The sequence below is a fragment of the Schistocerca nitens genome, chromosome 3 (genome assembly GCF_023898315.1).
Source record: "Schistocerca nitens isolate TAMUIC-IGC-003100 chromosome 3, iqSchNite1.1, whole genome shotgun sequence".
Taxonomy (NCBI): domain Eukaryota; kingdom Metazoa; phylum Arthropoda; class Insecta; order Orthoptera; family Acrididae; genus Schistocerca; species Schistocerca nitens.
Genome location: NC_064616.1, coordinates 390,443,474 through 390,458,727, shown reverse-complemented (window position 1 = coordinate 390,458,727; position 15,254 = coordinate 390,443,474). Strand labels below are relative to the sequence as shown.

Genomic DNA, 15,254 nt, shown 5'->3' with positions numbered 1-15,254 from the left:
GAAATTTTTTCCCACTTCACACTACATTTTCCCTGTCAAATCCCTCCTGCAGCTTGCAGTAGAATAAAATGGAATGTTTTTCATTTCTCGCACAAAGCCAGTATTCACAACCTGTTTATTCATTTTCACATTAAACCAATACAGAGCTGTGTTCAAGGACTCGACGCAACTCAGTCGCTTGGCAAAACAAAACATCTTTAAGTGGTTGAACGACTTGCTTGCCGTATTCATTTTTTTCCTTGTTCTTCATGTTAGTTCGTGAATACATCAATCTACGTTCCTTATGTTCAAATTCTGTCCTTGTAATTTTCTAGAGCTTTGTTCCACAAAACAGGGCATTCTTCCATTTAAGAAATTAATGACTCAGTGTGTATTTCCTAAGCCATGTATATGTCCATGATAAGAAGCTGCGAAAACAAAAGGAAAAGCAAATAACAGTAGAACGGATTAACTGATGGACACACTGTTGTTGCCTTGGAGACTAGCGTGCTGTGCCTAAAGCCTAGATTACATGATGACACTAAAAAAAAAAAAAAAGGTTGCAGGCAACTGCACTACTGGCCACTGTGCATGCGTGCCACACGTTTGTGCAACTTGTTGGTGAAACTAAACACTTTTGGCGTGTTCCACTTTGGTGACACTAGTTGCATGAGTTTTGAGGTTATGTGTGTTCGTAGAGTGTAGACAAACTGAAATATGGAGTGATGAATGGAGAATAATGTTTGCTCTTTAGATATATATGCTCGCATAAGTGTTTGTGGGATTTCAGTGATGTTGATTACAAAAATAAGCAACATATTGCTGCTGCTGAGACCGTCGTGTGCAATCATAACATAGATGGTTTGACAATATCTGAGCTGCACTGCAAAATTTATTGAGCTAGGAGCACATATACAACTGAATTAAGAAAAACACAAGCAAGTCTAATTCTAGCTGTGGCAATGCTCTCATCTACAAGACTAAAATCGCATCGTTCGAGTTGGCCAACTCTTTGTTAAGGAATATTGTTGACAGGAGGGAAGGCTATACAAATTCAAGAAGCTGCATTCTTTATTCAATATTAATCTATTTAAAACCTCACTGCAGTGCTCCACATTCACATATGTTAGAATTTTGAAATATTGACACTGTAAAGATCTCTCTTCAAGAGAGTAGTTTGCAAACCATTCTCTTCTTAATGCGGCCTGCTTTGAGTAATTATTGTTGCTAATGTTAATAATTATTACTGTTAATGATAATAATTATTGTTGTTAATGAAATAGTATCATCACCAACTAAAACCATATATTATAGCATGTCGAGTGTTCTTGATTGTAATGCACGCAATATGATATGTAATTTCAGTTCTGGCAACAGTGCTTCATGTATTACAGTGCCTTTATTCCTTATCACATAATTAACTCTATTTAGAAGAAACGTGAACAGTTCTGGTGACATTCTAAGATAATTAAAAGAACTTCTCAGATCTTCTGTTATAAATTATTTCAGCAAGTATGCTGAGCAACCGAGTTGACATCTTTTCTTCATCCAGTCACGAATTGAAACATGTTTCTTATTTTTTCTTCTGTGGCAATTCCACGCAGCAAGCTTTAACTCCATCACAACTTGTGTGACTTGCAGCCGTCAAAACTTTCATTTCAGACACAACTCAGGGACCCACAAAACGACGAAACTGAAGTGTATACAGGTGTCAGTGGGTCTGCAGTCATATATGAAACCACTTGCATGCAACTCATTGCATGCAACAAGTGGCGCAACCCAATGTCGTCATGTAAACTAGGTTTAACAGGTGTGAAGCGCGATGTTCACCGGGTCACCATTACGCCATCTGTCACTGGGTGAATGGCACAGCAGCCGTTCACTGCCATGAGAATGCCAGGTTGCTCCATGGCTGCCGTTTGGGTGGCAACAGCCCATGCCTTATAGATGTGAAAGGTGGCATATGGCTCTTCGTCCGATGGTTGTGTACACTGTGCCATTTGGACAGCTGGTGGACAAGTATGAAATGGGGGTGACCAGCATTTGAGCATGTTTTTATGGAAGATGACAAACATCTGACCATGATTTTAAGGGAGGTTTAAGGCACATTTGGTTGCAATAGATTTCAACTGCATAACTACATCACATTTTCTTGGAATGGGTGACAATGAAGATATAAAGATAAAAAAGTAGAGTATTTTGCTTACTTTTACTCCATTTTTGGGTAAATTCACAAACTGAGAGAAAGTACTTAGAGTGTGAAAGCATGTAATCAGACTCACCTGTGGTGTAAATTCAGAAATGAGTAGTACACTTAAGTGTTCTAAATGTGTTTATTATATTTTCAGACAGGTTCCACCCCTATGAAAATCCCCTCATTTTTGAGTGTATGGAAGAAAAATAAATCTGATCTGAACAAAACAATTTATTTTTTTCATGGTAGATAATACACAAATATAATCACAATAAAATTTAAAGAAATTGTGTATACACTGACGGAAAAAAAAATCGCAGCACCAAGAAGGAGATGTGTGACAGAAACGAAAGTTGGTGGACATGTTTCTACATCTGAAAAATGACGTCTATTCAAATTTCGCACCCGTCGCATAAGAGTGGCGCTAGTAATGCCACTAAGAGGATGCAAATCAAGTTTGTTTCAAATACACGCTGTAACAGTTGTGAACCTTACCTACTTTTGAGACTGGACATGATGAGTTGACGTTAGTCAACAATGCCTTTAAGGCGGCAGAAAAACCATTATCATCGTCTCACTGAGTTTGAAAGAGGTCGTGTAATGGGACTATGGGCAGCTGGATGTTCCTTCTGCGACACTGCAGAAAGATTTGGCAGGAATGTAGCCACTGTACATGACAACTGGCAGCAATCGCCAACAGAACATACGGCTACAAGAAGGCCCGGCTCTGGATGGCCATGGGGCACTACCGAGAGGGAAGACCACTGTGTTCGACATATGCCACTGGCGCTTTGTACTGCATCTGCAAAAGAAGTTTCAGCAGCAGTTGGCACCATAGCGATGCAACGAACGAGCCAGATCACTTGTAGCGTGCGTTCCACTGACCTCAAACCAACGCCATTTGCGACTTCAGTGGTGTCAAGCGAGAGCCACTGGAGAGTAGGGCGAAGTTCTGTTGTGTTTTCCGATGAAAACTGGTTCTGAAACTTTGCCAGGGATGATCATGTGTTGTTTAGGAGGAGGCCTGTTGAGGACCTGCATGCAACCTGTCTGCATGCTAGGCATACTGGACCTACACCTGGAGTTACAGTATGTGGTGCGATATCGTATGACAGCAGAGCACTCTCGTGGTTATTCCATGCGCCCTGACTGCAAATTGGTACGTCAACTGGCAATTCGATATGTTGTGCTGCCATTCATGAACAGCATTCCAGGGCATGTTTTCCAACATGATAACGCACACCCACATACCGCTGTTGTAACTAAACATGGTCTGCTACAGGGTGTCAACATGTTGCCTTGGCCTGCTCCATCACCAGATCAGTCTCCAATCAATCACATATGGGTCATCATCGGATGAAAGAATGCTGTTATACGACAGATTCCAGGGAATGTGGGAGTGTAGGTCAACTACCACCATTCTTGTTTATAAAAACTTGGGAAATTTGTGGTAAGGTCTTATGAGATCAAACTGCTGAGTTCATCGGTCCCTAGGCTTACGCACTATTTAATATAACTTAAACTGACTTACGCTAAGGACGACACACACTCATGCCCGAGGGAGGGCTCGAACCTCCAATGGGGGGAACCGTGCAGCCCATGACAAGGCGTCTCACACCGCATGTCTACCCCGTGCACCCTGTTGTTTGTATTCAGATCGTGTAGGGAGGATGGTACCGCTGACGAAACACACTATCCAATGCAAACTGGTGCACACTTCTGCTCACCACATTAGAATACGCGATGCTACAGGCTATCTGTTTTCAGTTTAAGGTTTGTAAATCAAGTGCACGTGCTAGGCAAATAGTGTATTTTGTAATGCTTTATAAATTATGAATGCTTTATAAATTATGAAAATATAGATGCTCCATCCGAACAGGCCTCAGAAGACCCAACGGTTCTGACCGACCACTGTTTCTTCTTCAGTTGATAGGCAGCATTTGAGCATGTGGTCAGCTCATCATTTGCCCAGCCTTTTCCAGTTTTCGTGACCAGAGCCGCTACTTCTCAGTCAAGTAGTTCCTCATTTGGTCCCACAAGGGCTGAGTGCACCCTGCTTGCTAACAGCACTCGGCAGACTCTGTCACCCATCCAAGTGCTAGCTAGCCAAGCCCGACAGCGATTAACTTCAGAGCTCTGACAGGAATCGCTGTTACCACTGCTGCAAGGCCACTGACAAAAAATACGTAGTTTATTAGAAAATTAAGATAATACATTACCACGCCTAAAAACAAATCCAACTTGTTAATCGTACGCTTTCTTCAAAATCCATTGAGAAATGTTACGGAATTAAAATGTCAAAAAAATGGTTCAAATGGCTCTAAGCACTATGGGACTTAACATCTGAGGTCATCAGTCTCCTAGATTTAAACTGCTTAAACCTAATTAACCTAAGGACGTCACACACATCCATGCCTGACGCAGGATTCAAACCTGCGTCCGTAGCAGCAGCGCAGTTCCGGGCTGAAGTGTCTGGAACCGCTCGGCCACCATGGCCAGCTGAACTAAAATGTCACCCAAAATGCAAAGTATTGGTAACAATATTCTTTTTGCCCTATCATAGGACGCTTACAATTAGTGTAAAGGTGCTACATACATGTATAAATACATCAATAGTGTATAAAATTTGTATTTTTAATTGTGTGGATGTCAATATGAAAAAAAAATTGTCTTTGTTATATCTGTGACTTAACCTCTGTAACGTAGAAATATTCTGCAAAATATTTGTATATTATATTTATCTTATATTTGTCGCTACAAATTGTAAACTTTCTATCTTTTCTTGCACTTAACACGCGACATTTCGTATATATGCATACATTGAAATGGGAGACCATAACTTAAATGAAATCACTCTTTTTTATAGACTATAAATAAGTCATTGTATCTATAACCACAGATATCATTTCTAAATAATTTTAAATGAAACATGTGTCATTAACATGCCTATAGTTGCACCAGTTTCAGAGACGGCTGTCCCCATCTCAGAGTTGTGTCCTGTCTGTAACATGGAATGTTTATTTCAAAATTGCTGCTGTTTTTTGTTGATGGCAGGTTTTATTTCTGTACCTAAGACTTACAATAATATGGTCCATCTCCACCAGCCACACGTATTAACAATAAAGTTGATACATCATCCTCGTATCAAGAAGGCATAGTGAAGAACATTTAACACCAATCCGACAAACATTTAACACCAATCCAACAAAATGTGCACTCCTAAAGTACTATTTCCAAATCTTTCATTTGTTTCTACTTCCTTTTTATTTTTTTATTTTTTTCTGCACATGGCGGATGATGATACAACTTTTCAGCCTTGCGATGCTAAAATATCTACAAACTGTTTTTCTCCGTTCAAAGGTTAAAATAATGTGATTCAAATACAGCAAGAATTATTCCCTTAGATGATTGTTCTGTGTGTTTATTATTGGCAATAATCCTCCCATCCACACAAATCATGGACCTTGTCGTGGTGGGGTGGCAGATATCAAGGATTAGTATTACTGGAGGGAAGTGTGACGGTAACTATTATAGAGGGAGACCAAGAGATGATTGCAGTAAGTAGGTTCAATATGATGTAGGTTGCAGTAGTTATTTGGAGATGGAGAAGCTTGCAGAGCAGGATAGAGCAGCATTCATCAGACCAGTCTTCGGACTGAAGCTAATGACAACAATGGGTAGAAAAGAATTCAGTCTTCAGTCTTCATCAGATATCCGTTTCTGTTTCACTCATGAAACACTCCTATTAGAGAGGAGAAAACAACAAAAAAAAAACTTTTACGAAAAGCTAGAAAGAAAAAGGCGTGTGTCACAAACGGCGGTCATCGCGATTCTCCAGGCTTGTCAGTGACGTCCCGCAATGCTGTGGTGGGAGGGCTAGGTGGCCAGAAACTTGCAGGAGGTGGCTGCAGATAATTTTGTAGATCCTGTTGGCCCTCTTTCAGTGGCAGTCCCTACTGCAAGGGGCTGGCTGCATACCACTGCCGGCAGCTACTGCCATCTGGCGACACACTTCTACACTACCCAGGCCCGACCGAGAGTAGAATCCTCATTTTATAGCTTCTGCTATCTTCCTAGGTGTGAGTACACACTTTCCGTCCTCATTAGTAAACTATAAAACAAAATAAAAATACTAAACAACACATACAAATCTTCTGGACACATGCAAATATTGCATGGAATCTGACTTCTGTACAAATTTTGTGCTATAATGCTGTCACTGCAAATAAGTGCTGTAAAAAGTTTTTTATTTATTTTGTTATTTGATGATGCGCTCGCAATAACATAAGAATTATCATATTCACTCAAGTGTAGTGAACATTTAATAATTGGTGACAGCTTTTATATCCTCTTAAATGTAGATATGCTTGAGATTTTGTTTTGATAGATTCCACATTCACAAAGGCAATTTCATTTGGGATCTGTGGAAGGTATATTAGCATATCTGTTATTGTGCTGTAAATATTTATCGTGTATTCTTGTTTTCTGACATGTTCTACATCGCAGGGGATCTCCTGTCTATGGATCAGTTGGAACGAAAAGATCATCTAATTTAATCTAAACAAAGAAAAGCTGCTAAAATACCCAGCGTGTATTTAACCATGCATAAGGTTTTATACAAATGATACAGTTTTTTACCAAGAGCGGTCCTATTGAAGATGGTATGCCCTTGCTTTCTTTTGAACTTTGAACTAATTTATTCAGCCAATTATAGAGAACATACTTTAATGTATGGTAGACTCCAAGTCTTGTCGCGACTTGGTATTTTGCACATACACAAAAATCGGAACTAGGTAAAAGAAGTAAGAAGTGACAGAAAAAATTCTTAGGACCAACCAATACTTGAATCATGTTCCTGTAAATTTGTAGTTTGACACCCACGTAGCCACCAAGTCACACAGAATAGACAACTACAAACCTTTCCACATGAAGTCTGGAATATATGGGCTAAAAAGTGGTCTGTCCAAAATTTTACATGGGCCAAACAAGCAGAATCACTAAAATGAGATTTAAAGAGCACCTTGAAGCACTTTGTTAGAACAGCGTAAGTAAGTACATGTTTGCTGCTCAAATTGCTAAGGAGAGACAGTCTAGCAGTCCAAAGAAGTAGCATGTGGGACTGTGACCCATGCAAAATGAGCTGTGGCATTGTTGTGGAATAAAAACACCTCCTTGGATATCTTCTCACTATAATTCGTTTTGGAAACTTCCTGTAACTTTTTCAGGAGGTTTTGGTTGTTGGCTTCTGTGATGGCTTACCCCTTACAATAGTAATCTGTTAGCACCATACTGTGGCAGTCCCTAAAAATCTCATCATCAACTTGTACAGTGCTTTGCCTTTTCCACTAATAGCGAATCCCTGTGCTTCCATTGCTTGCTTTGTCCATTTGTGTCTGCATCATAGTGATACACCAAGCACTTGTCCTTGGTGCTTAGGTTGCTAAACTAGATATTTGGATTGATGTGACACAGATGCCCACCTTTGTTGCTGAATTTGCTAATGCACACCTGCTTGTCACACTTAGCTAGGAGGTCAGTAAATTCTAATCCTGGTGGTGGACAATACTTTCACTGTCAGTATTTGGGTGCCTCAAAGTCTCTAATTACCAGTCTTTACATCAATGTCCTGGATTAAATTCCAAACCTCTCCACAGTGTCTCATGAATTGAAGGCATGTGACACTATTGATGGTGATTCATCCATCAGATGGGATTGTTTAGTTTGGTGGTGTCCTTAATGCTGTTTGCAACTAATAGGTATTCCGTCAGCATCAGGTTTCCCTCTCTCTCTTCTCTCATCAATATAACAGAACACAAACATAACAGAACACAAACATAATGTTACACTATAGATCCATCAATGACACTCACCTCATCTCCAAAAATACACTTTTGACCCAAATCTCACATATTCACAAGGAAAGGAGCCATTGTATGCGGTGGAAGAACACCCTTTCTACTAGGGATCCGAACCCATCCTGTTGGATTTCCCAGCCAACAGCACCATATGACATTTAGATTTTTACCTGACACAGATGTGACATTTCCACTGCTGCATTAGTTTGATGGGCTTGTTGATTTATGTGAGCACCTGCAACACCCAGAAAAGAAAATATAACTTTACGATACACACATAAAAAAAAGTTTTGCATCACCCCGTTTCCCAGAATTCCTGAAGAGAGATGTTGACTGTGGATATTGTATCACAGACACAGTCCCTTTGAATGTTCAGAGATGTCACTAAACCCGCTCAAAGATGTAAGCAACCATGCATGAGCAGTGCCTGTTAGATGGAGGAGGTCCGATAGCTAATCAGTTCCAGTCATTCCACCAGGAAGGAGGAGGTACACGGCTCATGTTTTCTGTAGTTCAACCATGCCTAGATGGTCAATACAGCAGTTTGATCACATCTGCATTGTTACTTTGTGCCAGGAAGGGCTCTCAGGTGTCTCAGACTGAACCAAAGCAATGTTTTTTGGACATGGAGGACATACAGAGAGAGACAGGAAATGTCGATGACATGCCTCACTCAGGCCGCCCAAGGGCTACTACTGCAGTGAATGACCGCTATCTACAGATTATGGCACAGAGGAACCCTGAAAGCAATGCCACCATGTTGAATAACGCTTTTTATGCAGCCTCTGGACATCTTGTTATGACTCAAAGTGTGCATAATAGGCTACATGATGCGCAACTGCACTCCCAATGTCCACGGCGAGGTCCATCTTTGCAACGACACCTTTCAGCGCGTTACAGTTGGGCCCACTACATTCTGAATGGACCGCTCAAGATTGGCATCATGTTCCCTTCACTGATGAGTGTCACATATGCCTTCAACCAGACAATCGTCGGAGACGTGTTTGGAGGCAACCCAGTCAGGCTGAATGCTTAGACACACTGCCCAGCGAGTGCAGCAAGGCGGAGGCTCACTACTGTTTTGGGGTAACATTATATGGGGCTGATGTACACCGCTGGTGGTCATGGAATGCGCCGTAACAGCTGTACGATACTTAAATGCCATCCGCCGACCATTAGTGGAACCGTATCGGCAGCATATTGGCGAGGCATTCATCTTCATGTATGAAAAATCATGCCCCCATCATGCACATCTTGTGAATGATTTCCTTCAGGGTAACGACATCACTCAACTAGAGTGGCCAGCATGTTCTCCAGACATGAACCCTATCGAACATGCGTGGGATAGATTGAAAAGGGCTGTTTATGGACAACATGATCCACAAACCACTCTGAGGAATCTGTGCTGAATCGCCATTGAGCAGTGGGACAATCTGGACCAACAGTGCCTTGAGGAACTTGTGGATAATATGCCATGACAAATACAGGTATGCATCACTGCAAGATGTCATGCTACTGGGTATTAGAGGTACTGGTGTGTACAGCAATCTGGACCACCACCTCTGAATGTCTCACTGTGTGGTGGTGCATGTAATGTGTAGTTTTCATGAGGAATAAAAAGGGTGGAAATGATGTTTATGTTTATGTCTATCCCAATTTTCTGTACAGGTTCCGCAACTCTCAGAACCGAGGTGATGCAAAACTTTTTTTGAAGTGTGAAACTTCTTCTGGACAACTCCTATTATCTACAAATTTCTGTTTAAAAACTGGTAGCCTGTATATAAAAAACTTGAAAGCGACTTATTTTTATGTATATTTGCATAAGTAGTACTAGTGAAATAACATATTCACTGATGTTAACACTAATCATGTATACATATCCTGTAACTGACTTGCACCACATCATTTTGAGAAAAGAATCATTCAAATTATCTATGGAACATATAACTAACTAACCAGTGGACAGCAACATTTATGATGTTGAAAAGGTTGAAAACTATTCTGTGACTGAATTTCACTTTTTCCAGTATCAATTTGGGTGTGATATGCTGTCTGGCTGCACTAGAGTCTACACTTCTCTTAAGATTCCTGATTCTTTACAGACAGGTGGTCTGATATTTCATTCAGATTAGTCTAACAGTCTGACCACACTGGAAGCATCCAAACCACCTAACATCTCTGCCCTACAATGCTCTGTTGATATTGTACACTTCCATAAATGTAGCATGGACTGCTGTAGCACTGATCCCCTTCAAATACAGAAAATTAATTACTGCCGTATACTCGTCTCTACCAGCGGGCTACACCATTTTATTTTGGGCCTTCTAGCTGGGTGCTACAGTTCTGAGGCACAGGGATACCAGTGTGTACCAGGACTGAAAAAATGTATCTGCCAACACACACACAATTAATTGTGTATTTTTTTTTTCAGTGTGATAATTAAAAGTTTATGACTACTCTTCTTAAGCTAAGGGCTGGTCACTGCTACTAGTCCTCTGAGCATGCTTCAGTGGTCCCTATTATGTATGATGGAGGACTGTGTGTGACAGAGAGCTTGGACCTTAGCTTAACAGCGTGGAATGTGATGATGACATGATTTAAAAAAATAGAAGTAAACCCAATCTCGTAATGTGCAATGTGCCAGTGTGCTATATTTCTGTTGAGGCAAAACAGTCATTAATGATTGAATTCTGGCAATAGCCAGACATCAGTTGTATTATAATTGCTCAGATAATGCAGGGCTCAGTATGGATCAACTTGTATTTCCCATGAATATCAGTGATCTGGTAAAACATCAAATCTCTGACATTCCTGCGGCCAGAAAAAGATCCTGCAAGAACAGGACCAATGCAATTGAAGAGAATCGTTCAACATGATAGAAGTGCAGCCCTTCCCCAAATTGCTGCAAATTTCAATGTTGGCCCATCAGTAAGTGTCAGTGTGTGAACCATTCAATGAAACATCATCAGTATGGGCTTTTGGAGTTGAAGGCCCACTGGTGTACCCTTGATGACTTCAAGTCACAAAGCTTTACACCTTGCGTGGGTGTGTCAGTACTGGCACTAGACCATTGATGACTGGAAACATGTTGGCTGGTTGGACGAGTCTCGTTTCAAATTGTATCAAGCAAATGCACGTGTATGGACAACCTCAGGAATCCATGGACCCTGCATGTCAGCACGGGACTGCTCAAGCTGGTGGAGGCTCTGTAATGGTATGAGGCATGTGCAGTTGGAGTCATATAGGACCCCTGATATGTCTATATAGGACTCTGACAGGTGACACAAACATAAGCATCCTGTCTGATCACCTGCATCCATCCTTGTCCATTGTGGACTTGTGAAATTCCAGCAGGACAATGCAACACCCCACAAGTCCAGAATTGGTACAGAGTGGCTCTAGGAACACTCTTCTGAGTTAAACACTTCTGCTGGCCACCAAACTCCCCAGACATGAACATTATTGACCATGTCTGTGATGCCTTGCAACATGCTGTTTAGGATAGAGCTCCATCCCCTCATACTCTTATGGATTTATGGACAGTCCTGCAGAATTCATGGTACTACTTCAGACATTAGTTGAATCCATGCCACGTTGTGTTGCAGAACTTCAGCATGCTTACGGTGACCCTATGCTATAGTAGGCAGGTATACCAGTTTCTTTGGTTTTTCAGTGTAGTTTTATAAGATTAATAATAAAAAACTACCAGTACATACATTGTATATTAAGTAATTTTTAGTCACGCCAAAGGAATGTTTCAGTTTTTACTGTTTAGGATCAGAAATATTATGTCTACAAACATGATTAACTGCAGTAGTCATTATGGATTATGTGAACAAATTGTAATTTTAGATGTAAATTTCCAATGTAAACATACAATATATTAGATAACTAGCATAATTTTAATATAGTGTATGCAGATGTTTCAAAGCAAATTGAATCCCTCTATTATTCAGTCATATCTCTGACTACATTGTCTGGATTGATCTTCTGAACAATACACTGTATGAAGTACAGCACTGCATACAATTTTGTAGGGACTGGAGTAGATGAAGTTCCATTGTACTCCATTGGCTACTAAAACTGCAGCACCAGGAATCATAGCAAATAACTAAATTTTTATTTATTGTGCATACATGTTACAGTAGGAAGAATACTTTATTAAATTTTCAGATGACTTGGGAGTATACAGGGTGCAAAATTTAGTAATCAGAGCTGTCTCCTCTGGCAGGAACAATGACTCTAACCCATGTGGCCATCAACATCACTAAGCTTAGATGTCATTCCATGCTGGTTCTATCTATTGCTCATCAACCCATGACCAGATGTTTTCAGTGGGTGGGAAATCTGGTGAACTGAATTGCCATGGCAACAACTGAAAACACTCTGTATTGAGATAGGTTAGGATGACACTGCAGCATGCAGTCTTGTGTTATCTCATTGAAAGGTAATGCCATGGGCACCACAAAAGGAGGGCACAGCCACTGGCCTCAGCACATGAAAAATGTAACAGTTGCTGTTTGTGTTATTAGTTATGTGAACTGGAGCTGATTGTGTTGTGGACATTAAGCAGTGTGTAGCATTAAGCCAGGTGCTAGGCCCACCTGATGATGACAAATGGTCTGCTCAAAACTTCCACACGTAATTATACGCCTGAGACCATCAATTTTATATTAATATGACAGTTGTGTACATAAAGTATGGGCATCACACACACATACATAAAAAGCAACATTGAACTTTAAATTTTAACATTCATTAATTTTTTTGTTACAGGCCAGTGGGATGAAGAATGACATGTCAACATCACAGAGTATGACTGATATGGTTCACATGGATGCCTCAGAAATGTCAGATTCACAGAAGAATGTTGAACCTTTGTTTATGGCAATTGCTGGATTTATTGGGATGGCAGTGATGTACATAGTTTCAGTACTGTTTCTACCAAAATTTGGTTCTCTAAGATCACGTGAAATTGTTGCTCTGAAAAGTGCACCTGATGATCTTTCTGGCTTAACAAAAGTTGTTTTTGAAGCTTTAGATGGCAAGGACTGCAGTGAGAGGATAATATGTGAAATAGGCCAGACCATCCGAAGAATGCAACTGGACAGGAAATCGATAAGGTAATTATAGTTGAGGTTCCAGAAATGCTTAAGTCCAAAACATTTTTGTAATGCATAGATAAAACTTGGAATATGTTAATAGTTTCAGTGATATTGGTTTCAGTGACTTCCAAAAGTAGTCAATCCTCCTCCTTCCCTGTATGCACATACTAGAAATCTGTAAGTGTGTTACAAACAATTTTAAAGACATACATGAGCATTTTAATACTCATGAATATGATACAATACTAAAGGAAAAGCTTCAGGTCAGTCAGTAAGGACTTCAGTCTACTAAAATTCCATAATAAACAATGGCATACAAATTTACAGTAGTCTTCCACATAGGTAAAAATCATATCATTCATTCATTCTCTTTTTGCAAAACCTTAAGGGCAGTCTGATTGGATCATTGCTTCTATTCAGTAGCAGAATTTTTACAACATTTGTGATACAAGAAGAGACTCGAAACAATACAGTGCAGGTACTGCAAGTAGAGCAAACTCTTTCGTGGATGAAGCTAAATTCTTTGTATCTACTGAAATAATACTGTATTTTTATTGTGTTGTGTTGCGTTACTGTTTCGTTATGTGCTTATTCCGTGTCCCACAATCTGGAAAGATTTTTTGGACGAATGAATAAGTAAATAAAATAAAGTGTTTTGAGACACAATTGAAGAGCACACAGCATCCAAAGTGACTAAGATTTGGAATTTCTGAACTGAATTAAATAGATGGCACATTCAGAAATCAACAGATAAGAGATTTTTTGAGATTTTTCAGTTTGGTATGAAACACAGAGAAACTGTTAATTAATTAATGTGGATGTCTTATTATGTTACAAGGGGGGCGGGGGGGGGGGGAGCTAACTACTTTTTGTTTAAGATTTCAGTAGTAGCTTCCACAATCTCAGACTACCTGACTATCCAGTAAGCTAATACATTCCACTTTGCCAACATTGTGATGAACTTAAGTGAGAGGTAATGAAATAGATTTCTTCTGTAACTGATTGAAGTTATCTCCAGATCATATAGACTATCACATCATATAAAACAACCTTTTCCCCATTATACACACTCCATTGCCTTCTTCATAAGTGCTATACCAGGTGTACCAGGAGGAAGAATCAATATTCAGGAATATGACAGGCATGCTCATTTGAAGCAAACAACTTCATATGGACATGTGCCCTATTCTGAATGGTTTCTGAGATAGAAGACATATAATGTACATTTGTTTTTGTGGGTCATGGAGGCTGCTACCCTCATTAGGGAATGTACGGAGGCACTCAGAGAAGCAACACAATATGTTCTTCCAGGAGTGTACAAATGCATTAAAGTTGATGGTGGGATATTTGAACTTTCATCATTATTGTACAACAGCTGTAATGTGACATGTACAATAATGCATGGAAGTGAATGTGTTAAAAATACATATTTTTCAATCGATACTTTGTGAAATGTATATTGTAATGTTTAGACCTACTAACTGTTGTACATGTGTATACCTAACAATTTACTGAATAATACATAAAGTAAAAAACAATGTACATTAAATGTGTTTTATCTCAAAAAATAAAAGAAACCATTGGAATAGGGTGTATGTTCACACGAACATTTTTTCTTAAAATGAGTGATCCTGTCATATCCCTGTATATTGACTGTTTCTCCTGGCACACCATGTATAGGGTGTAGTACAGTATGCTTAATTTTTGAGCTTTACCTCACTTTTGAAAAAGTTAGTTTGTATTTGTCATTTTATTGGCTGAGGGCCCCAGCGGGAATATTACTTTCCAGTATCTAATTTATTTCATTCATTGCTTACAAAACTGATTACTAGCTATACCAGTTTTAACTGTGTAGTCATTATAAATAGCCCACTGGTCAAGCAATATTTAGCATCATGGATAGGCAGTTGAAACAAGTAGCCGCTACAGAATTATGTGAGCCTCGACTGAAATAAACCATATAGTTAAAAAAAACTACATCAGAAATAGACAACTATAAGACAAACTGGTTGAAAAGCAGTAGATTGGCAAAACTTTCACTATACTTACCAGAATAATTCAAAAATGTTTCGCAAAATTTTAGAGGTTTTATTGAAGTTTTGATTACACTGGATCTCACAA

At 39.6% G+C, this 15,254-nt stretch overlaps 1 protein-coding gene across 1 annotated transcript in view; it reads left to right on the top strand.

Moving 5' to 3' along the window:
- LOC126248332 (uncharacterized) overlaps positions 1-15,254 on the top strand; it is a 245,567-nt gene that overhangs the window by 221,838 nt on the left and 8,475 nt on the right. Inside the window, exon 5 of the mRNA XM_049949226.1 lies at positions 12,805-13,151. Coding sequence (XP_049805183.1) covers positions 12,805-13,151 — 347 coding nt within the window. The remainder of the gene's footprint in view (positions 1-12,804; positions 13,152-15,254) is intronic.